This window comes from Cyrtonyx montezumae, unplaced genomic scaffold (genome assembly GCF_038088225.1).
Source record: "Cyrtonyx montezumae isolate F1298 unplaced genomic scaffold, pur_monq_1.0 scaffold_7, whole genome shotgun sequence".
NCBI lineage: Eukaryota > Metazoa > Chordata > Aves > Galliformes > Odontophoridae > Cyrtonyx > Cyrtonyx montezumae.
Window position 1 is genome coordinate 34,354,205 of NW_027072078.1, and position 26,066 is coordinate 34,380,270.

The window sequence follows — 26,066 nt, forward strand, 5'->3', positions numbered from 1 at the left end:
GCAGCGCCGCTCCCCGCCTCACGGCTCGGCCTTCCGCCCCGCCCCTTCCCGCGCTCCCATTGGCTGAGAGCTCTCAGCCCGCGCGCGCCGCCATCTTGGCCCGGGACACGGCGCCGGGCGCGCGGAGTGGGCTGCAGGCCCGGCCCGGCCCACGTCCTGCGTGGGGCACCGCGAGCGGCACCATGAGCGGCGCCGCCGGTCTGCGGCCGCTGCTCGAGACGCTGCAGGACCCTACCGCCCCCGCGGGGGACCTCACGGACGCGCATCTCTCTCTCGTCAAGTGAGCGCGGGCCGCACGCGGCCTGAGGGGGGCGGGAGAGGTGTGGGGGGGGGGATCGCGAGGGTTAAACCCCTCCGTGCTCCGGCCGTCCGCTCCGTGGTGGCTTTTATACTTGGTAGCAGTAAGGGGGGTTGGGTTGGAGGGGACCTTACTGTCCATGGGTGGCTCCGGGGTTGGGCACCCGCTGCCCTGAGCGGGTGAAGGGTTTCCCCTTGAGCCGGCCCACTCAGCTCCTCGAGCCCAGGAGTTGCGATTGAGGAGCTTAAGGTTAGGATGTCTGCAGTGTGTTTAACGTGGAAGCGTTGCTCGTCCTTTACAGCCGCCTGTCGGGTGAGGAAGGCAAAGAATTTGTTGCAGGCGTCAGGAAACACTTCCCGCAGCTTTGCAGAGTGTTTAAGGTACGGCTTTACTGTCAGATTGCCACAGTTTATTCCAGTGAGCAAATCCAAGGTATGTTTCAATATTCGAGGTTAGTGGCTGGGGCTCCAAATGTGTGTGGTTGACACACATCAATGCTTTGTATGGACAGAGCGTTTTTTACACGTTGTCAGAAATTAATACTGAAAAACAAAGCGTAGGGGCTTAGATGACCTCAAGTATATTTTATGCAGCCAAGTAAAATCCTCCAGAAGAGATACAGCGTGTCCTATCTGCCTTTCTAAAGCTTCAGGATTTCAGAATTGGTGCTGAATGGCACTTTATTTTATCTTATTTCTGAAAGATCAGCACAAGGATTGTGGCCACCTATTTTCCCTGCATTTCAGGTGTTTTATGACAGTCAGGTAGCACTATGTGAACAAGCAAAGACAAAACTTCTGATGTCAATGCATACTTCAGTAAAGATACCTGAATTATGGAGATTGGAAGCATCTTCTGTACAGCACATTGTTTTGATGATCTGGAGGGGTGTATAGACAGGAAAACTTTCCTATGCAGTGCATTGTCCATCAAGCATGTACCTCTTGACAGCTCCCTCTTTATTCAGCAGAACTGTTGGTTTTGAGACAGCTGATGCTTTGCATCTATTTCTGTAAGTTGAAATATCCACAGATATATAAAAATAACCCTTTTTTGTTTTTTTTTTTCCAGGCACACATTTCTAGTGAGAATTCAGAGCTAAGTAACGCAGCGTTACAGGCCTTGGGGTTCTGTGTCTTTAATTCAAAGATCACATCTGAATTATCTGGTAAGCAAACGTACTTCAGTGCAATTGCTGCTGTAAGGTGTATCTGTATCGTAGTACTTTCTTTCCTTGTTAGCATATGCTTTCAGATCAGCAAAGTTTAAAGTTCCCAAGTAACGTTAATTTTGCCCCTGTAGTGAGTGGTATGAGTAGTTTCTCATTCCTTCTTGCACAAGGTGGGCTTTGGGGTTTACCTGTTGCAGCTTTTCATGGGGTGTGTGCAGTTCCAAAAACATGATGAGAAGCAGCCTGGTGAGGTCTGTGTGCCCTGAGCTTCGGTTTGCAGAAGTTGGACAGGTCATGTCATGGAGAATGAATCAAACAGAATCCTATGGGTGTTCAGAGTGTGTTTTTGACAGTGACACTGATGAATTGCTTCTGGACAGTTTTGTCAGAGTTTCAAGCCTTCCTATTACTCAAACTGTAGACTGATTTGTCCCTTTACTTTCCCCTGTATACATATGTTTTTAACCAGTTGGTAAACAGCAGTCAAATTTGCTAGAGAGCATTAGGGCCTGAAAATAGGTGGAGGGTCAGAGAAACAGGACAAGAAGTGTATGTGCTCTGAGAGTGTATGTGACATTACGCTTCTCAGATCTGAGGCCACTTACTCAGGAGGGCCAAATTTGTAAGAAATTAGGCTTCATTCATAATAAATTTCAAAGAAATATGTGTTTTTCATCTGTCTTCCTAATTGCACATAAGCTCTGTGTTGGCCTTACTCCTGTGTTATGAGCTCACTGTTAGCTCAGCTCTAGCTTTCTAAGGATCACCAAGGTTGGAGAAGACCTCCAAGGTCATCCATTCCAACCACCCACCTACCAGCAGTATTCCCCCACGAAACCATCAGTACAGCATCCAGATTTTCCTTGAGACCTCCAAGGACAGTGACTCCAATGGAGCCTCCTGTAGGCCTTATTTTAATATCCTATTGTGGCAGCAGAATTGAATTCATCAGTACTTTGTAAAGTCACGTGAGATCCTGGAAGTTCTGAATAACTATTTAATCTTCAGCTCTAAATCCTTTTTAGGTAGAATCATCCTCTGGCTTGATGTTTCTTTGATTTCTGAGGACACTCTAGTTGCATGTTGGTAGTATCTACTTGTGTTAATACATCTTGAGTTTTTTTGCTAGTTCATTTTGAGAGAAACTCCAAACATTACTGGGAAGTGGTGTTTAAGGTATTAATCAGTCTGGCTGAATAGATTACTTGTTCTAGTAATGTTAAATGAGCAAAGTGACCTGAAGCTTGTGAAGAAGTTAGGTGGGACTACATAAGCACTGAGTGCTGTGTTCTGCTTTCAGCACCTGAAGTGGAAGACCTGCTTTGCACGTTGAACAGCATTGCTGTGAAGACTTCAGACAAAAACACTCGCACTCGAGCACTTTGGGTGATCTCTAAGCAGACGTTTCCTTCTGAAGTAGTTAAAAAGGAGGTAGGTCTTGTCATGTTTTTGTAGCCTGCTTTCCAGGGACTTGAGACTTTGACCATCTCTTGCTGTCTGCTCAGAAGCTTTTGAATCCGATGGAGAACGTAGGCTTTAAGTTCTTGGAATAATCAAAAGGGTTTTCTGAGAGAGGGGAAAAAAGATGACTAATTCTTGCTGCTTTTGAGGGAGAAGCTGCAGTGCTTCTGTTAGATAGCTGCAGAGCAGCATAGGAGAGAAATGTTACGAGCACTCCTGCTTGGTCAGAGCTCTGCTCTTAAACCAGAGCTGTTGTAATCCAGACACAGAGCTCTGTAATGGGAAGTGGGGTAGTGTGATTCCAGTTTAAGTATTTGTATTTACATACTGAGCTCACTTGTTCCTGTGTTTTCCTCAGGTGCCCAGTCTTATTTCTACACTGGAAACGATACTTACTAAGGGAGATGTACAGTCTATGATTGTGGAGTATGAAGCACTGAATGTTGTTATACGGTACGTGTGGGGCAGTGTTGATTGGTTAAACATGCCCAATGTTTGGAGAACTACTGGGGAAATTGGTCCCTGGTGGTCTTGGTGGCTCCGAATGTTCTGAAGACAAATGTTTTGAATGTTTCTTCAGTTGTTCAGAGCTGTTTCCCACAACTTCTTGTGTCACAGAGCAGTGAAATTGTGCAGATGACCCTTTCTGTCTCTTAGCTGGTAGTTCTGAACTGCTTTGTTGGCAAAATATTCTGCTTATGGTAGTGTGACAACTGATTCTGACACAGAAAGCAGCCAGTATCCTGATAAACTCACACTGCTTTCATTTCTAATGGCTTCCTGAGAATCATTTCTAGAGCCTGCTGTGCCCCTCACAGTGATGTGCTTACGTTTCCCGTTTGGTTGGGAAGTTCTTGGCCACTGTATGTGTTTATGTTTAAACATGTCTTTCCTTGTTGCTTAAAACCTGAGAGTACTGATCGTTTCCAAAGCAGATTTTTCCAGACTGATGCTGGGAGTGCATTGATTTGGTCAGCAGTGCTAGAATAGTCCATTTTTGCCTTTATTTAGTCTCTTTATTAGTAAATATGTTCAGATTACATCTCTGTGAGGGCAGAACTTCCAGCATCTGACTCGAACTGCAATTACTTTTTAAAGCAAAATAGTTGGAGTAACTGTTTGCTTATTTTATACCTTATACATCCATTCTCTCTAGCACAGAAGTCGGATATTTTCATCGTTTTGTTGTTTTTTTCAGCTATTTCCATTTGCCTGACTGCACTTCAACCTCTTGCAAATTTGAGGTGTGTCACAGTTGTTTGTGGGAAGCACTACGCTTAGTAACGCTTCGTTTTGTTTCTCATGTATTTTGTGTTGGCTTCCAGTTCAGCTCAGGTGCCCAGAAAGTATTGGTAGAGCAGGAGGGACAGCTGTAAGTGTCAGTTCTGCTTCAAAGGAGATGGAAATACATCTCATTGTTGCAGTTGAAGTTAAGTCTGATGTTCTAAGATTGTTCAGGATGACTTCCTTTAAATCAGAAGTTGAACTAGGACTTTTAGTGGTTAAACTGAGGCTGTCTTTGGGTATGTGAGCAGCATGACTGCTGGTGATCTGCAATGCCTCTGTTTTCTTCCTGAATTCAGCTTAATGGAGCAAGCTCCAGCCCAGATGGGAGAAGAGGCTGTGAGGTGGGCGAAGTTGGTCATTCCTCTGGTGGTCCATTCAGCCCACAAAGTGCAGCTACGAGGTGCCACCGCGCTGGAGATAGGCATGCCACTGCTGCTCCAGAAACAGCAGGAGGTGGCAGCTGTAACTGAGCATCTCATGACCACGGTAAGTGGAAGCGTTGTGCTTCTCATCCAGGGAAGGGATTTAGGTTCTTGTAGTCTAGAGCCACTTCTTGCTGCCAGTGTGTGTTGAATTTGCCTTGTTGGAGGATATGGACATTCTTCAGTCCTTTTTTCATTCAGTGTTTCTCAGAAACGCCTGTTTTCTTCCTTACAATCATAAGCAATGGGCTGCAATTTCATGCCCCCTTTCTCAAGCTAAACAAGAGAGGCTACAAGTAATTAAGGATCAGTAAGAGTAATTGCAGCCAGCTCTTCCTTTCAAGGAAGAACGTAACCACGTGGCAGCAGCGTTTGCCTCAACAGCAAATGCTGAGTGGTAAGAAGTTATATTTTTCAGATCTAGAAATAACAGGTTGGTTGTGTCTTTCCAGGTGTTTGAGGATGTGGCTTATAAAATGACTTGAATGTATTCCTTTCATCAGTCATTTTTCATTTTATCTACAGAAATTATTTTCAGAACTTCAGAAATTGTTTTCTACAAAGAATGAGACGTATGTGTTAAAATTGTGGCCACTGTTTGTCAAGTTACTCGGGAAGGTAAGCAGAAAAGCAGTAATTCTGCTTCTCTAAGGAGTTCTGATCGTGTCATTTTGACAACGTAACAATTATAACTTGGTAAACTTCTCTGTTTTCAGACTCTGCATCGAAGTGGCAGTTTCATCAATTCTTTGCTGCAGTTGGAGGAACTTGGATTTCGTAGTGGCTCACCAGTGGTCAAGAAGATAGCTTTCATTGCATGGAAGAGTCTAATAGATAATTTTGCTCTAAATCCAGGTAGGTAGATTCAAAAAATAGTCGACCTCATTTGTTTTGGGTATTCATTTTACATAACTGAAAGTGTATGTATTGTTTCCTTCTTTCTTACAGAGATCAAAGCTGTGTATGAGGCAGTACAGACATAACAATATATGCTATGTAATTTGATCAGTATTTTCTTCTTAATTTTGCTACTAGCAGAAATGGATAAAATTGGATGCCTTTGTTTGTAATGCTTCCGTTGAGCCAAACTGTCAGCAGTGAACTGGAGACAAAAGCCATGCAGATCTTACCTTGTGCTGCGTAGATTAACTGGGGAAGAGCACTTCTTCACTTTTCTGAGGGTGTGAGGGGAAAAAATACTGTTTAAAATCTGTTCAAAATTTGTGACTGAGCCCTAAAAAAGTCTAGCATAGAATCACTCAGGTTGGAAAAGACCTTATAGATCATCCAAGTCCAACCATGACCCAACCATAGTGCCCTCACTCTAACATCCCTCCACTAAATCACGGCCCTGAGCACCACATCCAGATGGTTTTTAAACACATCCAGGGATGGTGACTGCACCACCTCCCTGCCAAGCACATTCCAGTGCTGAACAACCCTTTCTGTAAAGAAGTGCTTCCTGATATCCACCTAAACTTCTACTTTGACTGTACTTCCCATGCTGAAGTGAAAACTAAATGCTGACACTTCTTTGTTTGGTTGAATTTAAGTGGTTGTTCTGATTTGTTTTCCATCTAATCACTTGTCCAGATGACTGTTTCCCATGGATGGGTTAACAAAGATCTTGTTTATCTTCTGTGCTTCTAGCAGAAGATAAAATCCATGGCATTACCAGTGTTAAGTGGCATGTTTCATCATGGCTCACAAAGATGGCATGCTGCAGAAGCAGTCTTTGTCAGCAGCTCCTTAGAAATTGCAGGTGGACAGCTTGTGAAGCTGTGGAGCTGGCTAAGCATTTTTCTCTGAGTGCTTGCTTAGGCTTAAGCAAATATAAGCCCAAAAATGCTAGGCTATTTCTGCTTCGGTGCTACATTGCTTGTGGCCTCAGTATGCCGTGTTCATTCTGCAGTTCAAACATTCTGAACGCATGTATTACTTCTGCAGTGGCAAGTATTGCTCTTTAACATCACAAGCAAAAGTGAACTTCCTTCTGTTTGTGTTGGTATCTGGTAGACTTCAGACTGGAAGGAGATGCCTTCTAATTTTCAGTGTCATTCCAGGCAACACTCAGTGTGGTGAAGTAGTCTGAAAGCTCAGTGTGGTTACAAAGTACTTTAATTGTGCAAAGTGGTTTTCTAGGTTGAGCTAAAACAGAAAGAAGAAACATAGACTTGAAAGTTTCCTTTTGCAATTGAATCATTTAATTGTATTGCTTAAAATAACTTTCCCCTCCCCCCCCTTTTCTTTTTTTTACTCTTTAAGATATTTTGTGCAGTGCTAAGAGGCTGAAATTGCTGATGCAGCCACTGAGCTCAATCCATGTCAGAACAGAGGCTTTGGCACTGACAAAGCTGGAGGTCTGGTGGTATTTACTCATGAGGCTGGGACCTCAACTGCCTGCAAACTTTGAACAGGTAATTAAGCTGAAAACAGTCATAGCTTTGCACACTTAACACTAATTGCATAACTATGCTGAGTCCAATCCTTGTTACCATAACTCTTCCTGCACTTGCTTTTCCCTTTTCTAGTTTATTATTGATACAAAACTCCTAAGGAGCTGTCTGCCTTGTGGGTGCATGCTGCACGTGTGTGTATACTATATATACGTACAGTTGTCTTTTGAAGTTCTAAAAGACTTTGAGAATTTATCTGCATGTCATAAAGGCATCTGAGTAGGAATCTGCAGTCTGATATTCACAGTATGTGGGTCCTTTATGGCTTATGGCTTGTGTCACACTCACTGGGATTTGGTATCTTTGCAGGTCTGCATACCATTAATCCAGAGTACTCTAAGTCTGGATTCTTGTGCTGCATTACAAGGAACTCCCTCACGTGTGCCATCCAACCCAAATTTAGCAAACACTCAACAGAAACCAGGTACTGAAGGACAAGCCTGTTTCACCTGTATCCTAAACATGGGAGCTTGAGATGTTTTGTGTAATGTGTTTGTGCTTTTTCATTTGGATTGTTACTGAGAGCTCATTTCTCAGGTGAGCATGCAGACAACTTCAGAGGTGATGATTTACACTGGTTAAAACTGGGGCTGTTGAGGGCAGCATCCCATGCTTACAAAATCGTGCTCATCTGATTATGTGGAGGGGCAGTCCTTTGTGTCCCTGATTTGCACTCACTTTTTCAGAGGAGCTTTGAATCGAAACTTTGGGTTTTTTTTTTTGTGTTGATATGTGCTCCCTCTCTGTCCCAGTCTCATTTTGTGCCTGAGCAGTAATGCAGTAATCATGAACACGTGAATAACTTTCTTGCTTTATGTAAAATCACACTAACTTGGGCTTTGCCTTAAATCAGATGAGAAACTGCCTCTCCTCTGCGTGGAAAACGTAGCACTCAGCTTGTGTAGTTCTAGACTGCCATAATTAGAAGCCTCAAGTTCACTGTGTGGGCACCCTAGGTGTGTGTGTATATCATAGTGTATCTAACGTGCTCTGTAGCCACAGCTTCCCTGGCAGCTTCTGTTTGCCAAAATCAAGTTTGGTGTCTGAATTTTTTTCATGCTTCTTTCTGCAGTGTTAAACACTGCTTTGAATAGAAGCATCTGCTTAGGATAAGAATGCAAGAGGTCCCTTCAGCCAACTCTGTCCTGTGGCTTACTCCTTTAACCAGTGTGGGATTTTGGTCTACTGGATCTTTCCTCTATGGCTTACTATATATAAAATACCAGGTGACATTTTAATTTTTAATTCCACCCCCCCTTAGGTCCTTATCCATTTGCAAGTCCAGCCACACCAAGGATGAACTTGAATTCTAGTACTGCAGGACTGGTGGCAATTCCTTCCATTCAGCTTCTGGGAATTGAGATGCTGCTTCACTTCTTGATGGGACCAGAAGTTTTAGATTTTGCAAAGCAAAACGAACTCGTGCTGAGTTTAGGTATTTTATGTTTTCTCAGTGTACTTTTGCATGATGTGAAATGAATCACTTTGTCGGATTCAGGAAGTATCCATTAGCGTGAAACACTTTAAATATTTAGTTGTCATCTTTCATATTGAAAGTTTTGTTGCTTTTCATTGTATGGAAAGCACACTGCTGCTTTCTTTTGAAGGCTTAATCTTAATGGTAGACTGTGAAATAAGAGTTTTACAGACCAGGCTTTGTTCTCCTCCTAGAGCCTCTCCAGCACCCCCTGATTGGTAGCCCATCCTTCTTTTGTAAGCACGCCAGCACGTTTATAAATGCAATTCAGGATGGATTTATTGCTGTTGGAAAAGAAGTTCCTGGTAAGAATTTAGTGGGGAAATTTTACTGTTTTTCTGCTAATAATGTTGGGGATGAAAGTATAGGGGAAGACATGTTTGCTTGTTGTAATATCCCACTGCTGATATTACTTAAGCTTTTGGACCAAGTTCTCTTTATTTCAGTTCCTGCTCACATCAGTGCAATTGTTTAACCCAGTGTGTATTTAAACTTCCAATGCTTCTATTGCACAGTTAACAGAAATGTCATTATCTTGCAGATTCTATGCTGAATCACATCTGGAAGGACATAAATGGGCATGTGAAAACAGCTATTGAATCAGGTAAGACGTGTACTATTTTCTGTGCTACTGCTGGCCTTAAGGAAAACTTATTTCATTGCTAGTGAAACCAGCTCTTAGGCATCAGTGGGTTTTTTGTTGTTTCTTTTTAACTTGTCAAAGCTGAATGTGAGCAGCAAGAAGGTGGTTAAAAATTAGGGCTTGTTGAATTGTGATGTTTGTTACACTGCCCTTCAGAGGGACTTGGTATCTCATTTGATGAACAATCTGGAGTATGTTTATAAATACACATGGGGTGTTCTGTGCTCCTACAATATGTTATATTTAAGCTTTAAATAATGGTTGGTGACCACTGCTTTGTTTTGCTCTAACTGTAAGTATGCTTTATTCTAGGTAACAAGAAAGAAAAGCAAGGATCAGAAATGCTGACTATGTTACTCCAGGCCTTAAAAAACATAGTTAGATCGAATTCTCTTCCTGTGCAGAAAGTACTGGTAGGTTGGAGTTCTCTTTTTACTTTTTTTAATCTAATTTCTTATTGGTTCTCTGTGTTCTGATTGGTAGTGCATCTTTTATCAGATTATTCTTTCAGAATGGTCTCTTAAGGACCAGTATGATTGGTATTTACTAAGTTATGCCTTTCTGATCTGATGTCCCAGTGCTGCTTAAGGGCTTCTTTCAGAGTGCCTTTCAGACTCGTCAGCAGTGCTTTGTTGTGGGTGTACGACTCTTAGCACCTGTTTTAAGCGGCTGCTACTTTCACAGTGTGTTGTGTCCTAAAGAGAGGCAGTGTTACTATTTTGCTTGTGATCTGTGGTGTTACATAAAGTAGTAGTGCCCACAAAGGAAGGAAAAAACGTAATGATATTGTTTTCTTCTTTTCCCCTCCTTACCTTAGTCCCTCATTGATATTACTGTAAAGGAATTACCTCCAAAAGTATTGGGATCACCAGCTTACCAGATTGCTGATATGGATCTTTTAAATGTAAGTCTGCCCTCCTTCCAGAACTTTGTCTTTATGGTTAAAGGCATTAGGATGCCATGTCAGCAGAATGTGCAGAGTACTTCATAAGATCTGTACTTCTTGCTTGTACTACAGTGTGCAGTGCTTGCATGATGTACGCCTGTCTTCACACATTGTGTCAAGGCCATGATGATTAAGTACTGCAAAGCCTTTTAAAGGTGTTTAGTTACTTTAATTGTAGTTTAATTGCACTTCCTTCACAATCCCATCAAAGCAGAAGTTTATTTCTCCAGTGTTTGCCTCTGGTTTTTGCTTTGAAGTGTTAAGAGTTTACAGTTTACTGTTACTACAGTGGTAAATTTTTGGCTTACAGAAGGTACGTGCATGCTCAAGTGAGACAGCTGTTTCATTTGATCAGTGTATTTCTTGTTTTGACCTCTTCAATTCCTTTTTACAAGGGAACACCAGCTTTGTTCTTAGTTCAGCTGCCTTTCCATAACAACCTCTTGGAGTGGTGTGTAACAGATGAGAGGTATGTGTTGTTTCCTATGGGCTTTTGTTTCAATAACAAGGTTCCTTAGAGCTGAAGACTGTATAGAATGGGTTTTTTTTCCTAACTTCAGCTGAAAAAGTCTCATCTTTTAAACTTTCCTTCTTTAGGTTCTTCATAATTCTGGAAACTCTGATGCACTATGTTTTATCCGGGCCCACGTCTCCACTGGCGTTCAGCGAATCTGTGTTGTGTGTTATTAATCAGAATGCCAAGCAGGTGGAAAACAAGGAGCATCTCTGGAGGATGTGGAGTGTTGTTGTTAACCCTCTGACTGACTGGATTAATCGGGTAGAGTGGCTTTTTGGTTCACTTTCCCATCCCCCCCCCAAAAAAAAAGCCACCAAAGTTCTTTGCTTATACTTTCTCCTGGTGTCCTATTAGGAGTTGCTTGTTGTGATGGTAAAATTATATAAGCTGTGGTGGTATTTATGGGACTGGAATGTGTGCAGTATTGTTATTGAAAGTTTGCAGTGATACAGTCATTCAACAGGTTCAGTACATTGCAGTGTAGGAAACATTGAATCACCATTGTGTAGTTCTGAAATGTAAAGATCTTAAGAGTACCTGTTGCAGGCTGTTTTTAGGTGTTTTATGTACATTGCTGGCATCACTGCAGCTGAAATATATAAATTAATCATGCTTCTTCATACTCCTTTTCCTTGGCTGTTCAGCTTGTGTACAAAACAAGTACATTCAGAAGGATGTAATTTGCTTCACCAGTGCATTCTCTCATTGCAGACTAATGAAGTGAATCAAGGTGATGCCCTGGAGCACAACTTCAATGCTGTTTATAATGCTTTGTTGCTGCCTATATCCCATATCTTCCCTGTTCAGGAGTTTCCACAGGTAACTGTCAATACCTGGTGCTGATAGAAGCAGTGTGGGTTATGTTAAAACTGCCAAGTACTAGCTCATCTCAGAGTGGAGCTGCTTTTACCAGCATGCACTACGAAAGACCACTGCTTTGAGACTGGAATTTCAATAGCAGAGTTTTGGAGTTTTGATGGCAGAATACTTAAAGCACATCTTTATCTCTATGCTCTGATGTTGACACTTAAACACTTTCTCTTTTTGTTGTTAAAGCCAACTATGAAATCCTTGCTGCGGGCTTGGTCGGACCTGTACAGAGTGTTTGCTCGCTGTGCTGCTTTAGTTGCAACAGCAGAAGAAAACCTGTGCTGTGAAGAACTGTGTGCCAAAATAATATCTGGGCTAGAAGGTGAAACTCCAGTAGTGAGTATAAACCAGTGATATTGAACTATATAAGTACTTCAGCAAACTTAAGTTTTACAAGAGTCTGTAAACTTTAACGGAGTATTTGCTGTGATCTAAAGTGTCTGGTGTGGCTTAAAGCTGTTTCATTTTACTACTGGGAGCTGAACTAGGAATAAATTGAAAGAAAAGACTATAAATAAGTGATAGTGCTTGAAAATTGAAATAAATTGAGTCTTTGGACTTGGCTTCCAAACATTTAAGTAGTGCTGGTTTGGTGAATGTCATCATCGTGGTAAATGTGATTTGCCCAGCTGAAATTCTGTATACACAATGTACCTTTAGGTTGAATTAACAAGTGCCACCAAGAGGTGTTTTAGTGAGGAAGGACAGTGGAGCATTCAGGCAGCACAATTTGCTCAGTGGCTCTGGTACTATCAGCACACTGTAACTTAGACTTTACCAGTAAAGCTTGTGGAAGAGGAAGCTTTTGCATCACCTCTTGCCTGTTTGCAAGGGCATGTCGTGGGGAAGCAGTGTCTGTAGGTGTCAGTGAATGTTAGCTTCAGAAGGTAAAATCCTTTGTGATTGAAAGGAAAAAAAAAAAAGGCTCTAAACTGTTCTTTGTATGTATTAGCAATTGCTTGTGCTTCCAGAATGTAGTTCTTCAGATGAAAATCTTGCTGCTGTGCTACAGTGGCTTTCCTGAAAATCAAACTGAGCACACTGAGCTTTGGTGACATGTTTTGCCTTAATATTCTTCATGTATGCACCTTACAGCTACCTGTTAGTGTTTCTCTTCCTTAGATGATGTATGTTTATGTATCACTTGTACAGACTGGGAAGTCTGAATCTTAAGTCTGTTTTAAAATACATTTAGGCAAGCTGATTTTAGCCTCACCTGACAATGCACAAAAACTTCATGCCTTCTTTTAAACCTAAAAGCTATTTAGCATTGCTGTGCTGAGTGGCCAGCACAGTTTTTCTGCCATCATAGCTTGTCTGGGCTTTGCTGATGACTTCTGTTTCCTCCTCAGATGTCTGCAATGCTGGATGGTCTCACCCATGTTGTGTCAGTTATGGTGGACTGCATCAACTTTGCACCCTATGGTATTAAATATCAGCCAAAAAATAGATGTAAGAGAAAATCTGAATATTGGGGTTTTCTCTTGGTTTCTTTCAGCATTGGTTGGAAATTAGAGATGTAGATGGAAGTGATGACTGTAGAATATCAGTAGTCAGTATAAGCTTTTCATCTTAGCTAAGGAATTGAGAAAAATCTAAAGAACTGATTTCCAAAATGAATTAATTGAGTATACAACTGTTTTCATATTTTCTGTCCCTCGCTGAACGTCTTAGAGGACGTAATGTTGGGCTGCTGAAAGGGTGAAATGCTTTGATGGGGAATAGTGGTGTGCAAAAACATGATGGAAACTTCACTGTGAATCAGACTTGATAATTCCCTCCCCCTTGCCTGGATTCACACCTACCAGCTCACAGCTCTAGTGTGGCTGCTCTCTTCTGTGAGGAAGCATTAGAGATGCTTAACAACAGTCATTTGGGTGAGCAGTAAATACAAATTAAAGGAGTTAGAGCTGTGTCTGTAATAATATGATTAAGTTATGCATTGGGAAGTGTATGTTTTCTATTAGATCTGATTCAAAACAATTCATATGCAGCTACAGTTTAGGAATCAAAGTTCTGCTTCCTGTATAGAAAGGAAGTTCAAATGTGTTTTGTTGTGATGCGTGTTGTACAGGGGAAAACCTTATCTTCTCTTTTTGACATTCAGCTCCACAGACACCAACAGACTGGTCTAAGAAGAAAAGGGAGCCCCTGGGGAAGCTCTCCTCCCTGTTCAAGCTCCTGGTAATGTTATTGGACTCCTTCCATGCGCTCAGTTCTGAAGAAATCTGCCCAGAACCATTGGCCTCCATTGGTCATTCAGTTATTGCTGTTCTTCACAATGTCATCAGCCACGTTTCATTGCCTTCAGTGATTGGGACCATGTTTGCAATTTTTTCAAAACCACTGGCAGTGTTTTATGAAAGAACAAAGTGAGTATTTAAGAAATGGTTGGAGAACTGGATTCACTGCATAGTGGTGCAGCCCTGTGTAGTGTGTAGCACAGAGCACTGTAAGTGGCTCAGGGCTTTCAAAGCACCCGTGCTAGGATGGAGCTAGGGCAGTAAGAACTTGCAGCTTCAGAGTCTGACAGCTTTCAGGGCACCATCTACTCTCATCACAGTTAACTGAAGTACGTTAGAGTCATGTAAGTGGGCTATGCAGAGAGAGGAAATGTTTGCTGTGTGCTTCTTGTTTCCTTTGGGGTTTTCTTATTTGAACCCTTTATGGCTTTTCTTCCTGGGATGAGGATTGGGAGGGGCTGCCAAGAAGATAAATTCTGTAGGTGATACGGAGCCTGAATCCTTTCTTCAGGATAAGGAGAGAGCTAGAGTACAGCTTCTAGCCTCTTGGGAAGAGAGAGGGTTAGGGTAGCCTGCTTCTGGTCAGCCTGTAAATGTGGGTTTGTGGCTGTTACTGAAATCTGAAGCAGGACTGTAGTCTAAAATCTCAGTCCCTGGCAGAACGAACCCACTTGCTCCTGTGTGAGGTTGAATTGGATACCACCTCTCTGTCTCCCATCTCATCTGCCTTGCTTTGAGTGCCATCTTCTGTGCAGTTTCTCATTAAATAGGAGAAGTGATATATTTTCTTGAGAGAAGGAAACACAAGCTGTAAAGGCAAAGGAAACAAACAAGATGTTAGAAAAGGAGGGAAAAATGAGTGCTCACCTGTCTCTGAGGATCCAGGCTCACAGAGAAAGAACTCCAAAGGAGGGATCTCCGATGAGAGATCCTTCCTCAGTGGCAGTCAGCCCTTAAATGAGGTCTAAGAGGGGTGCAGCCTGGCTCCACCCCTTCTGGTCATGCAGGTGAATTGCTTTCACCTGTGCTCCCAGAGCTGACCAGATTTTTCCTTCAGGTGTTCAATCAGTGGCTCAGCAACAGACTGGGGGACCTCTTTAACATCCCCCCCAAAAAACCCAGCTCCTGCAATTCTAAATGTGCATTAATAGCAAGTTTGTGCTAGTTGTTTATCTTTCCAGTCGTTCTTGAAGTTGACATCTATTTAACATCTGTCACTGGAAGCTCAAGGATCACCTTCCTTGAAACTCTTAATTCAGGAAACTTAAGCATTGCACAGTGGGTTTGTTTCACAGCATTACTCCTTTGAGTTGTGCATTAAAACTAGTGTGCAGTGCTTGGGATTCTGTGTTTAAATAGGAGCAAAAGACTTCATAATTTTTTTTGTTTTGGCAGGCTTGCTGATGTGCCCAAAGCATACAGTAATCTTAACAGCAAGGTGAGTTTGATAGAGAAGTAGTTGGGGTTTGGGAAACGTCATGGCTGTGTAGAGGTTTTTGTGTTCAGCCTGGATTCTGGATGAAATTATAGTGAAGATATTTAATTTAATTTCTAAGCCACGCTTTACTGGGGCAGAAAGGGAATGTAAGCTGTAGTGAGACTTGTTCTGTAGTGTAGTTTTTAAACTGTTTTCTTCAGGCTACCATTGTCGTACAGGGTAAAAAGGTTATCTGTTTGTTGCTCTTAAATCACAAGTTTTAAACAGTGAATACGTGCCCTATTTGAATGAAACCCTAAAAAATACATGCCTATTTCTCCCCTTCTTCAGCTTGAAAAACTCCTGGCTGAGATTATCATGTGTTTGCAGTCCCACTGCACGGGCTGCTATGACAGCGAGCTGCTGGAGCAGCTTGCTCCATTGCTCTGTGTCGTGTTTCAGCATAAGAGCAAACCCATCCGCAAGCAGTGTGCCAGCTTTTGGAACTCCACTTTTGCTAAGGCTGCCTCGCTGAAGTACCCTGAAGAGTTAAAGTAAGATACAGTGTTGGTTTTGTATACATTGTGTGAATTGTGTAACAGCACAAGGTCACTGCAGCATGAAGCAGGGCCTCCCTGGCTCTAAGAGCTGTCCTTAGTGAAGTGTGTGGCTGGGGAAGGAAAACACAGCTAGTGTGTTGCTTACTTATGCAGGGTGATGTAAATATGTGGTTTCTAGAGAGCTTGGAAGAATGTTCAAGGAATAAGCCTTGGCATCTGTCTACAGACTCCACTTAATTCTGCAGCCAAGGGCTGTAACATTTACAAGGAAGAGTTCTCAGGGTATATACCATGCATTGTTCTGGACACTGTTGATGTTCTGCCTGTACTGACAGCTGGGGTGCTTGCTCCCATTGCTGCATGCTTCTCATGAGCCTGACTTGTTTTGTTGAGCAGACCTGTGTTAAGCCGAGCCAAACAGAAAATGCCACTCCTGCTGCCTGGCTTTGAAAGCATCGAGGTAGCTGAGGAACAAAGCACCCCATTCTCTGATGAGGTAAATCTTTTGTTGACCCCTGTGGGTGTTTAGTTGTGTGTGACGTCCTGGGAATTATTCAGAAGGTACTGCTAAGGGTGGTTTTGATTTTAAAAGGAATTGGCTTGCTGTGACCTGGTGTCCAGAATGACAAACCGTGCTTCATACAATGTACTCACTGTATTTTTACTTGAATAGACAGAAAACTCCCAGTGGGATGCAAAGCTGAGTGGGATGGAGGTAAACGTGCGTCAGAAACGAGACTCTATTTTGGCCCAGACAAGTGAACTAAAAAATGAACTGAAAGAGAAGTCTGATAATGTGCAAGTCACATCTGCAAAGGTGAGGTGTTTACAGATAAGTGTAAAGTTCAAAATCTGTTTTTCTGTTGGAAATTTTGAGCTAGAATTAATAAGTTATTTGAATTTTTTTTCTTACAAACATATCTGTAGAGCACACTTCGATTTTTTTTCTGTTTAAATTCTCTGATAAGTGTATGGATTGAGTTTGGAAGAGGGATCATGGAAGGCTGCCTGATAGATCACAGTCATGGAACGGCTTAGGTTGTGGGGGACCTGAAAAACAGTCTAGTTCCAACCCCCTGCCATGGGCAGAGTTGCCACCCATCCAGCCTGGCCTTGGGTGCCTCCAGAGACAGGGCATCAGCAATCTTTGGCCTGTGCCAGAGCCTTACCACCCTCTGAGTTAAAAATGTCTCCCTACCATCTAACCTGAACCTCCCCTCTTCTGGTTTTAATCCAGTCCCCCTTGTCTTGTCATTTTCAGACACTGTAAAAAGTTGTCCCCCTCCTGCTAGTAAGTTCCCTTCAAGTACTGGAAGGCTGCAGTGAGATCTTCCCCACTTCTCCAAGCTAAACAAGCCCATCTTCCTCAGCCTTTCTTCACAGGAGAGCTCTCACTGTTAGCCACTCAGACATTCCTTAAGTCCTGTGCTGCAGACTGAGGCAGTTGATCACGGCCTGGGTTCTGAAATGATCCCCAAAGTGGTCACTGGTATTCCTTTTTGTGTGATGCTGATGCAGAGGAAGCAAATGCTTCAAGTAACGTTGCAGCCATGCGTAGCACTGTGGTGACTCAACAGTTCTCAATTCCACTGCTTTGTTTCCAATCCAATTGTTTTTCCTTCCCATAGTTGAAACTGGAGTTTTCAGCTTCGAAGCCTAAAAGTGACATACTTCTGGAAGAGGAGAAATCTGTTGATTTTGTGTTCATTCCCCCAGAAACAAAAGCAAGAGTACTGACAGAACATCAAAAAGAAGTGCTTCGGTCAAAGAGGTTTGTCATTCATTCTTCTAAACTTAATGTGGAAAGTCCTTTTGTTAAATATATCAAATAGAAATAGCTTCAAGTCCTGTGTTTCAGGTTACTGTGTGTAATTGTTTCCTTGTCTTCCTTTCAAGTTGAAACGTTTAAAACTAACAAAATTCCTTGTGTTACTGTCTTAAAAAAATCAAATTGTTCTGCATTTCCTGCTTGGATTAAATATGCTCTGTTATCTGTTTGATGCTTGGAGGTCACGTTTGTACCCTGTGATTCTTGCAGCATGAAATAAAAGCTGACATTTTTCTTAGTTTGTGGAAATCAGAGGGTGTTCTAACCTGATCTGAAGGAAGAACTCTTCTCTTTGAAAGAGAACTTCTATGTCAGCAACATGTCAGAAATTAGGGTGTTCCAGAAATTTAATAGCATGGGAATCTTAGAATTAGCCTCCTTTCTCTGCAAGAAAATAACACTAGGATCTTCAGGCAGATGGTCACAAAAACAGTGCAAGCAAATCTTGTGTACAGTTGTGTTTACAGGAGCACAGTTGGGTTACACAGTCAGCTTGTGCTGATGCATTCCTGGCAGCGAGATCCTGACCCATAAGCATGGCTAAATTGGGTGCAGGTGAAAATAGACCTCCATTCAGGGGATAAGTCGTGACCTGCATCCACTTTGTTTCTGTTTCCAGTTGGACTGTGAGGTTGCAGTGGCAGATAGCAATACTGTGTCTTCTCTTTTCCAGAGTGTGGAGTGGAGTGTGTGCATACAGAGTCTCCTGATTCTCGGTACATGCTGCATTGCTTCTTTTACAGCAGTCCATCCTGTAATGCATGTTGCTGTTTGAGTAGTCTTAAAGAGTTTAGAAGTCAACTTCATAACGAGAATTTGCTGTCTTGTGATGCATCATAATACCCAGTCTCATCCCATATACTTTTTAATATTCCAACTTAATGGTTTCTGGTTTTGTTTCAGAATTGATATTCCTGCTATGTACAACAATTTAGACTCCTCACAAGATACTACCCTATTTTCTCAGTATACTCAGAGCCAGGAGGATTCTTTGTAAGTAAAAGGGGGACAGTATATATGTTACAGGTGTCCCCTTTTCTTTGTTGTTTTTTTCTTCTTTTTTCTTTTTTTTTTTGTAGCACTTCTAATTTAATGAACTTTTATTTTAGGGAAAAGACATCTTTAATAGAAAGTGCAAAGGAAGATGTTAAAAACAATCCTCAGGTAATTTCTCAATGTGTAATGGGAGTTAAGATATCAGAATTCTAACCATTTTGCTAATGTTTTCTCTGTAACAGTTGCTCTGGTAATGGCAAAATCCCTTGATTACTGTCCTTGATTAATAAGTGGTTCTTAAATGTCTTTGAATAGCAAAAAAAGTCATATCTGCTGACAGCAATCGTTTCATTTTCCATATTGATTAATCTTTAAGACTCTGTTTTGTGGTCTTCCTGTTTTCCCCATTTCTGCATGGTTAGGACACAGCAGTTATGTAACTCTGGAACACTCTGACAGCTGTTGAGGTTTGTCCCTCATTCCCATCGACGGGTTTCAATCTGAAACAGTGTTCTTTCTGCTGTGTTCTACCTTCCATAACGAAGGGTGCGTTATTAAACACCTGAACTTAAGGCACAAGCTTCTTATGGTTGAAGCTGCAAGGGGTGGAGGGGGATGAAATTGGAAATTTTTGAGGGGGGAAAAAAGCATTTTGTGATGAGGTTGGTTGTGTTTTATGTAATGTCAAAACCAAAAATTGCTGCTTTTGGAACAGGAAGAAAATGAAAAGAGTGGAAGGAGCTGCATCACTGATTCAGGTGGAATCGTGGGGGGCTGCAAAGGGGATAATCCTCTGGAGGATGTGGAAGGGAAGTCTGCTGCTCACCTAGAGAACAACTCCACTTTAAACAGCAAAGGAGAATCACAAAGGGACGGTACAAATGGAGTCACTGAAGAGGAGTCATCAGCTGGAGGGGGATTAGAGAAAAGTGCTACAGAAACAGCTTCAAAGGAGTCCTCGGGGAATGAAAACACTTGGAATATGAGCAGCAGTTCTGCTTCAAGTGATGTGATCTCTGGAACCCCGCAGCCCGCGAGCCGTCGGCAGTCTTTTATCACCTTGGAGAAGTTTGATAGCTCAGAGAGCAGGCCCTTCAGCCCTTCAGCATTAAGCAGTGTATCAGAGATGTCTCGAAGTGCTCCTGTGGCAGATCAACGGGGAAATACAAATACGGGCAAGGCTGGTCATAAGCCAGAAAAGGCTGAGGAGGAGAACAAAGGTTCTTCACAAGCAGAGCACGTTTCTACTGCAAAACGAAGGGGGACGCGCAGAAGGCAGAGTAAAGTGGAACAGCAAGGAAGCAAGCGGTCCAGGCTGGGGTCTAACTCAGAACAAGAAAGAAGCACACAAGAGTCGTTTGTTTCCAACAGCATGGAAAATAGTGCTGAGCTGTCGTGTGCGATGGAGGGCACGGAACGTGTTCTCACTGCCCAGCACCAACCTGCCTGCTCTGCAGAGCCTGAAATCAGAAAAGCTGAAGGTGGAGTGGCAGAAATAGAAAAGGTCCGGGCGTTAGAAACAGATTCTAAAGAAAACACCCCCCCAAAGACAGCTGTGTCCCCTGAACGGGCAGCAGGGGAGGACAGTCAGGGGCAGAAAATACTGAGACGCTCCTCACGGCGACGGTCGGAAAATGCAGAGATGGCAGCAGGCAGTCAGGAGAAGGAGGATGGCTGCCAAAAAAAAGACAGACGTAAAGATGATGAAAAAGCTCTGCAAAGGAAGGTGCCCCAGACTAAAGAGGACGCGTCCCAGAAGCAGAAAGCAGTTTGTGGGAGAGCTTCAGAATACGCAAGCAAAAAAGAAAGCAGCTTATGCGAGAGACCTGCTGCAGAGGACGTGGGCTCAAAGGAGCCTCCTGCTCCGAAGGGTCCTGGTGAGGAGGTGAGCAGAAGCGCTAGGAAGTCAGAAGATGCACTGAAGACAGATGTGGAAGGTCAGCACCGTAGCTCAGACACAGTAGGTGAGAAGAAAAGGGAACGGCCACGGTACCACACCAGAAGAAGTTCACAGGGATTGCTTTCCAGCATAGAAAATGCAGAGGCTGATGGCTCTGAGACCAAGAAAGAAAGTTTAAAGAAAAAATCTGGAAAAACGAGAAACAGAAGTGATTCTCTTGAAGGTAAATGGAAGGATATCCAGCCAGGAAGCCAAAGCCATGAGGTGTCCTCTCAAGTAGATGAAAGTAAGGATCTGTTGGAAACGAACAGAAGTGAAGTAAGCAGTGAAGGCAGCACAGATCCAGCACTGATACCTGCACCATCTGATGTGGCAAATCAAGTACTGCTCGCAGATGCTGGCAAGGCTGAGGGCTCTGCCAGCTCAGACACTTCACCCCATGCTCAGCGTGTGAACGTGGAGCAGAGCGAAGCTGGTACGTTGGCACAGTCTTCCAGTGACCCACATGTGTCTGAGGTGGCTTTGAAAGGAGAGGAAAATAAATGCTCTGAAAAGCAAAGCTTTGTGGAACAGCATTCGCATCTTCAGCGTCAGTGTGTGCAAGGAGCAGACACTTCAGGTGGTGATCTTTCCTCTTGGCAAATGCAGGAGTGTCAGCACAAGAGAAGCAAAAGGGTGAGAAGAGCAAAGAGCTGTGACTGCTGCTCGAACAGGTTGAAGCAGCAAAGTGCATCTCTCAGCGAGTCAAAAAATGAAGGTCCTGTTGAACTGCTGGAGCCCCAGACCACACCAGTTCCAACAGCTGAAAATACATCACAGGTGTCTGGCAGCTCGAATCTGGAGGAGAGCTTGTCCATCACACCTTGTGCCATGAGCACACCACTGCCTCCTGCAAAGGAGTCCAGTATGTTGGACTGGGAAAGAGAGGGGAAATGTGAAGATGATCTGGAAGGAAATTCTGGCGTTAAGGAGGAAGATGTAGAGAATCCAGCACATACAGCAGGTGAAATTAGTGATTCTGTAGTGGAAATAAAAGAAGCTGATAAGAATGACAGTGCTGAGCAGCAGGTGTCTGTGTCTGAGTGTGCTTCGGGTGAGCCCAGTGACAGCTCTGTGGCTGCTGGGGATCAAAGTGGAGAACAGGCAGCTGTAGAAGAGGAAAGTCAGAGTGGAGAAATGAAGGGGATCCCTGAGGCATTGGTTGACGGTAGCAAACCTGAGACAGAACAGGTGAATGAGCTAGAAAGCAGTCAGGACAACAAGGAGGAAGCTGAGGATGCTCAGGGAGAAGTTTGCATTACTCCGGATGAGGAGATGAGAGAGGAAGTGCCTGAAGCTGAAATGACAGCACCTGAGAACGTGGCTGTAGGCAGCGAGGAGGCAGTAGGACATGGCAGTACAGCTTCACCTCAGAAGCCAGAAGGTCTGGATTCCTTCAGTTCAGTGAATGAGAGCCCTAACAGTGTGCAGGCACGCTGCACGTGGTCTCCTTCAGCTTCTCCATCCACCAGTATCCTGAAGAGAGGTGTAAAAAGGCACCAAGACGAAGATTCCTTGTCTCCTGCTAATAAGGTACTGTGCAGTTTATTCTGTTCAGAGCTGGTAACAGTGCCTGTAGTGCAATGAGTTCCAAATGCGTGCCGTTATCAGCTCTGGTTTTTCACTTCTAAATGGAGGAACGCTGCAGATGAGGTCCTGCAGATGGTTTTGCACTGTGCAGACATCTGCAGCCTTGTATTACTGGGAGCTCAGGAGTTTTGTTTTCAGACCCCCCCCTGATCTGCCTGTTTGAGTTGCAGTGGCTCTGCAAAGTCAGCAATGGGTTGCTGGGAAGCAGGAAATGTTTCCTTCAGCAAAAGCCATTGTAATGATAGGACCACAGAGTCACTCAGGTTGGAAAAGATCTCAAAGACCGTCGAGTCCAACCATGACCTCATCACACTGCCCTAAATCATGGCTTTAACCCTGGTGTGAGTAGTGTGCTTCCAGGATCTCAGTGACTTCATCTGTTTCAGACAGTTATTTTGCCTCGTCAGACTTCCTTCAGCAGAGTGCAGTGCTTCATGCTATTAAAAACTACTTCTCTCTGACAACAGATTCGTCGTGTCTCTTTTGCAAATCCCATTTACCAAGAAGGACTGGCTGATGACATAGACAGGAGGAGCCCTGTCATCAGATCCCATTCTTCACCCTCCTCACGAAGTCTTAAAATCTTATCTAATGTTCAGACTAAGGTAATTTTTAATGCTTTTTTTTTCCCTTGTATGTCATAAGTCTTCAGTTTCTCAGTAGTTCCTGCAGACAGCTGTAAGAGCAAAGGGTAGAAAACAGGTAATGTTGAGAGCTGGTGTTAAGTGGTTTGGCCTGTGGCTCGCTTTGTTACTCAGCAGGCCGACGTGCTCTAAGCTAGGTAGCTAAAAAGTTAACAATTAATTGAATTCTTACAATCCTGAGAGACCTTTTTTTTTTCCTCTTTTTCTGTCCAGCACATTACCACTCCAACCAAAGGATTTCTGTCCCCAGGATCTCGTAACCCTAAATTTAAGAGCTCAAAGAAGTGTTTAGTAAGAAATGCTTTGGTTCACGTTTCTTATTCTTTCTTGGATTCAGTTGTGTGATGGTCAATCTAATAATTTTTCTGTTATTTCAGATCACAGAGATGGTGAAGGAGTCGCTGCCATCCCCAACAGAATGTGTGTATCCTGCCTTAGTGGGGTGCAAGGCACCCGTTGATGTAATTTTACCTCAGATCACATCAAATATATGGTAAGTGTGTTGTGATTTTAACAGGCTGAGCTCTTACTGGATCTTAACAGCAACAGCAAAGGGATGTGTTAGATGCCTTCTGCAAAGCTCTGTCCCCCTGCTTCTCCTCCCAGCAGTGCTGGAGTGACTCCAGAGGTCTGTTTGGGAAAACTGTGAAAAGCAAAAGCTTGCACCAGGGCTCACGTGGGGTGCAAGACAGAGCAGATGGGCCTTAGTGATCTGTGACAAAGTGATGGGAGCTTCCTGTGGATTGAAGGGGGTGGCTGAAGTGCTGCTGTCCTCCTGCTGCAGGCACGGTGGGATTTCGGGTTGAGGTGTGGTTGATTTCTGGCACTTGAGCCATTCAGGCACCAAGGAGCTCAGCTGCTGCATCTTCCCTTATGTTGGTGGAATGAATTAACCAGCTTTTCTCCCCTGCTGCAGTGCCAGAGGTCTGGGGCAGCTCATCCGAGCCAAGAACATAAAGACAGTGGGAGACCTCAGCACTCTGACAGCATCAGAGATCAAAACCCTTCCCATCCGTGCTCCGAAGGTATCCAATGTTAAAAGAGCTCTCAAAGGATATCACGAGCAGCAGGTAAAAGTTGAATCCTGGCTCCCCAAAAGCCAGTAGAGTAACGCAGTGAGCTGCTGATGCTCGCTGTGACTGGGGTATTTTCTCTTAGTAAAGCACTTTAAGCTGTGTCATCCCCACGAAGAGGGCCATAACACTGCACCCTCAGTGCCCACCTGAGGTGGGCACTGAGGGTGCAGTGTTATGGCCCTCTTCGTGGGGATGACTGCATTTGTTGTGAAGGGAAAGCACGTCCCACCAGAGAGCCACTGTGTAGCTCCGAACGTGTGTCTCTGTTCTCCCAGATCAATCCCCAGGCGAAATCTCGTGGCTGTGAAGATGTGGAGAAGACAGTAAACTGTGCAGAGGAAAAATCTCCTTCTGGGGACGAGGAGAAACTTGCAGCAGGTAACTCCTAATGGAACAGCTGATTTCTGTAGGGAAGCTGACAGGCACTGTGAAACGGAGGGGGTGAGGGGAGCTCATTTGGCTGTTTCCCAGCACGCCCAGACTGCCCTGCCCTTCCTTTGCAGATCTGGGTGACCCCGCTGCCCTGAGCAGCAGCAGCAGCAGCAGCCCACCCCGTGCAGATCTCCTGAGCCAGATGGATGTGCTTGCTGCTCAGCTCGCCTCCGAGGACCTGGGCTGCTACCCCGGCAGCCAGCTGTTTGAGATGCAGGAGAAGCTCTCCAGCATGACAGACTGCATCCTGCAGAGCCTGAGGGCACGCTGGAGGTCGCCACCCCATGAAAGCCCTCTGTAGTGCCTTAAGAGTTTCTAAGGAAGGAGAATTTTGTTAGGAGTTTTTCCACAGAGCTTAGATTTCTTACTGGTGAGTTAACCCTGTACAGGAGATCTGTTAACACCTCTGTGATCAAAAATGGATCATGCTCCACTTCTCTTCCTGTTTGGTTTTGGTTTTTGTTTTTTTAAGTTGTAGGATTGTTTATCCCCCATTAGAGAGATTTCTGTTACGTTGCTATACACGTTTCTTTCAGGTGGAGAAAGAGAACTCGATCAAGTTGTGCAATGGCAAAGACTGGGCCACCAAACTAACAGAGTAGTTAACTTATTTTTCTTCAAACCCAAAGTGTTCTTACTGCTGTAAACTCTGTGATGAGAGCTGCTCTGCTCTGTTCCCTGCAGTGGCAGTGGTGGTGCTGATGGTGACATCCATCCGTGCGCACACCAGTCACACTCCAGCTGATGACAGAAGCAGTGAGAGAGTTTGCAGAACTCGTTGTCCTTTCCCTGTGTTCTGACAGCTCTGTTTGCAGCAGCTCCTGGGCTGGAGAAGATCCTTTTCCCTTGGTGGAAATAAATGGATTAGACGTGGGTTCTTTGTATATTATGTATAGGCTTATGAGTGCAAATGTTGGTTAATAATTTATGGATTTTAATGGCATGGAATGCACTGCTGCTCCTCAGAGACCTTCAGAGTTCTCAGTTTTTACCCGAGATCTGATTTTGTATATATTGGACATTTGTGGAAAGGAATCGGTGCAAGTGTTAGAACGTGTGCAAATAAAACTGCAATTAGTTCCCGGAGTTGTTAATGTCAATCTTTAAGCTGAAGTGGAACAAATCGCTTCCCAATTGTTCATCCCTTCCTCTGAGCTGCTTTGGAGTCTCAAGGGTGGGAGGAACCTTGGCTGAGGCAGAGATCTCAAAGGAGGGACGAGATCCCTTCTGGTGGTGAGTGGCTGGCAGTGTCTGATGCAGCAGTCACGTGGCTGGCACTGGGGGGTTTGCTTCATTTTTCCCCTGATAACGCTGCTTCCAAATCTACCTCCTTAGGTTTAATTGCCTCTTGGGGACCTATCCGAGCAAGGATGTTAAATGGTTGTTTAAAAAGATGGATTCCCACTCTTCAGAGTGAAGCAGAGCATCAAACAAACACGGTGCGGGAACATGAGCTTTATTTAGTCACTAATTTACAAGTAACAACTTTGACCCCAGAACAATTGCATGAAGAACACGTTCGTCAGAGCTTAGCAAGCAGAGAGAAGGAAGAGGCTTTTGCTTTGTGAGATTTCCCCCTCCTTTTTACCACCCCCTCCAGATAAACTTGGGTTAACATGGAAAACAAATGCATTTAACCGTTTCACAATAGCCCACAGAGATTCTCTCCTTATGGGAGAATGAATCAGGTCATGGCTGGTAGTCATAGTACGGAAGCTCAGCAGTACCGACCCGTGTTTGACTTTGGTGGTGTTTAAAGCATTCTGCGTTTGCAGGCAGTTTCCAGATACGCT

General features: G+C 43.8%; 1 protein-coding gene across 1 annotated transcript; it reads left to right on the forward strand.

The window, feature by feature from the left end:
- Positions 1-133: 133 nt before the first annotated feature.
- Positions 134-24,574, forward strand: RIF1 (replication timing regulatory factor 1). Its single transcript, XM_065751368.1, has 35 exons — positions 134-280; positions 600-678; positions 1,370-1,466; positions 2,770-2,900; positions 3,289-3,383; positions 4,514-4,703; positions 5,165-5,257; positions 5,356-5,494; positions 6,905-7,056; positions 7,405-7,519; positions 8,357-8,530; positions 8,767-8,877; positions 9,114-9,176; positions 9,528-9,628; positions 10,033-10,119; positions 10,557-10,630; positions 10,759-10,939; positions 11,390-11,497; positions 11,735-11,884; positions 12,901-13,000; positions 13,656-13,920; positions 15,187-15,229; positions 15,560-15,762; positions 16,165-16,264; positions 16,442-16,585; positions 17,397-17,539; positions 18,500-18,589; positions 18,706-18,760; positions 19,308-22,064; positions 22,589-22,726; positions 22,979-23,056; positions 23,143-23,258; positions 23,682-23,835; positions 24,129-24,219; positions 24,345-24,574. The coding sequence occupies exons 1-35, from the start codon at positions 183-185 to the stop codon at positions 24,572-24,574; spliced, it is 6,945 nt and encodes a 2,314-aa protein (XP_065607440.1). The 5' UTR covers positions 134-182.
- The last annotated feature ends 1,492 nt before the right edge of the window (positions 24,575-26,066 follow it).

What these genes read in the sequence shown, in the direction of transcription:
- RIF1 (XM_065751368.1), top strand. Translation starts at nt 183, where the DNA reads ATGAGCGGCGCCGCCGGTCTGCGGCCGCTGCTCGAGACGCTGCAGGAC. An exon ending in GTGTTTTATGAAAGAACAAA is followed by an intron (nt 13,921 to 15,186) that starts GTGAGTATTTAA and finishes TTGTTTTGGCAG; the next exon opens with GCTTGCTGATGTGCCCAAAG. An exon ending in CAGAGCCAGGAGGATTCTTT is followed by an intron (nt 18,590 to 18,705) that starts GTAAGTAAAAGG and finishes CTTTTATTTTAG; the next exon opens with GGAAAAGACATCTTTAATAG.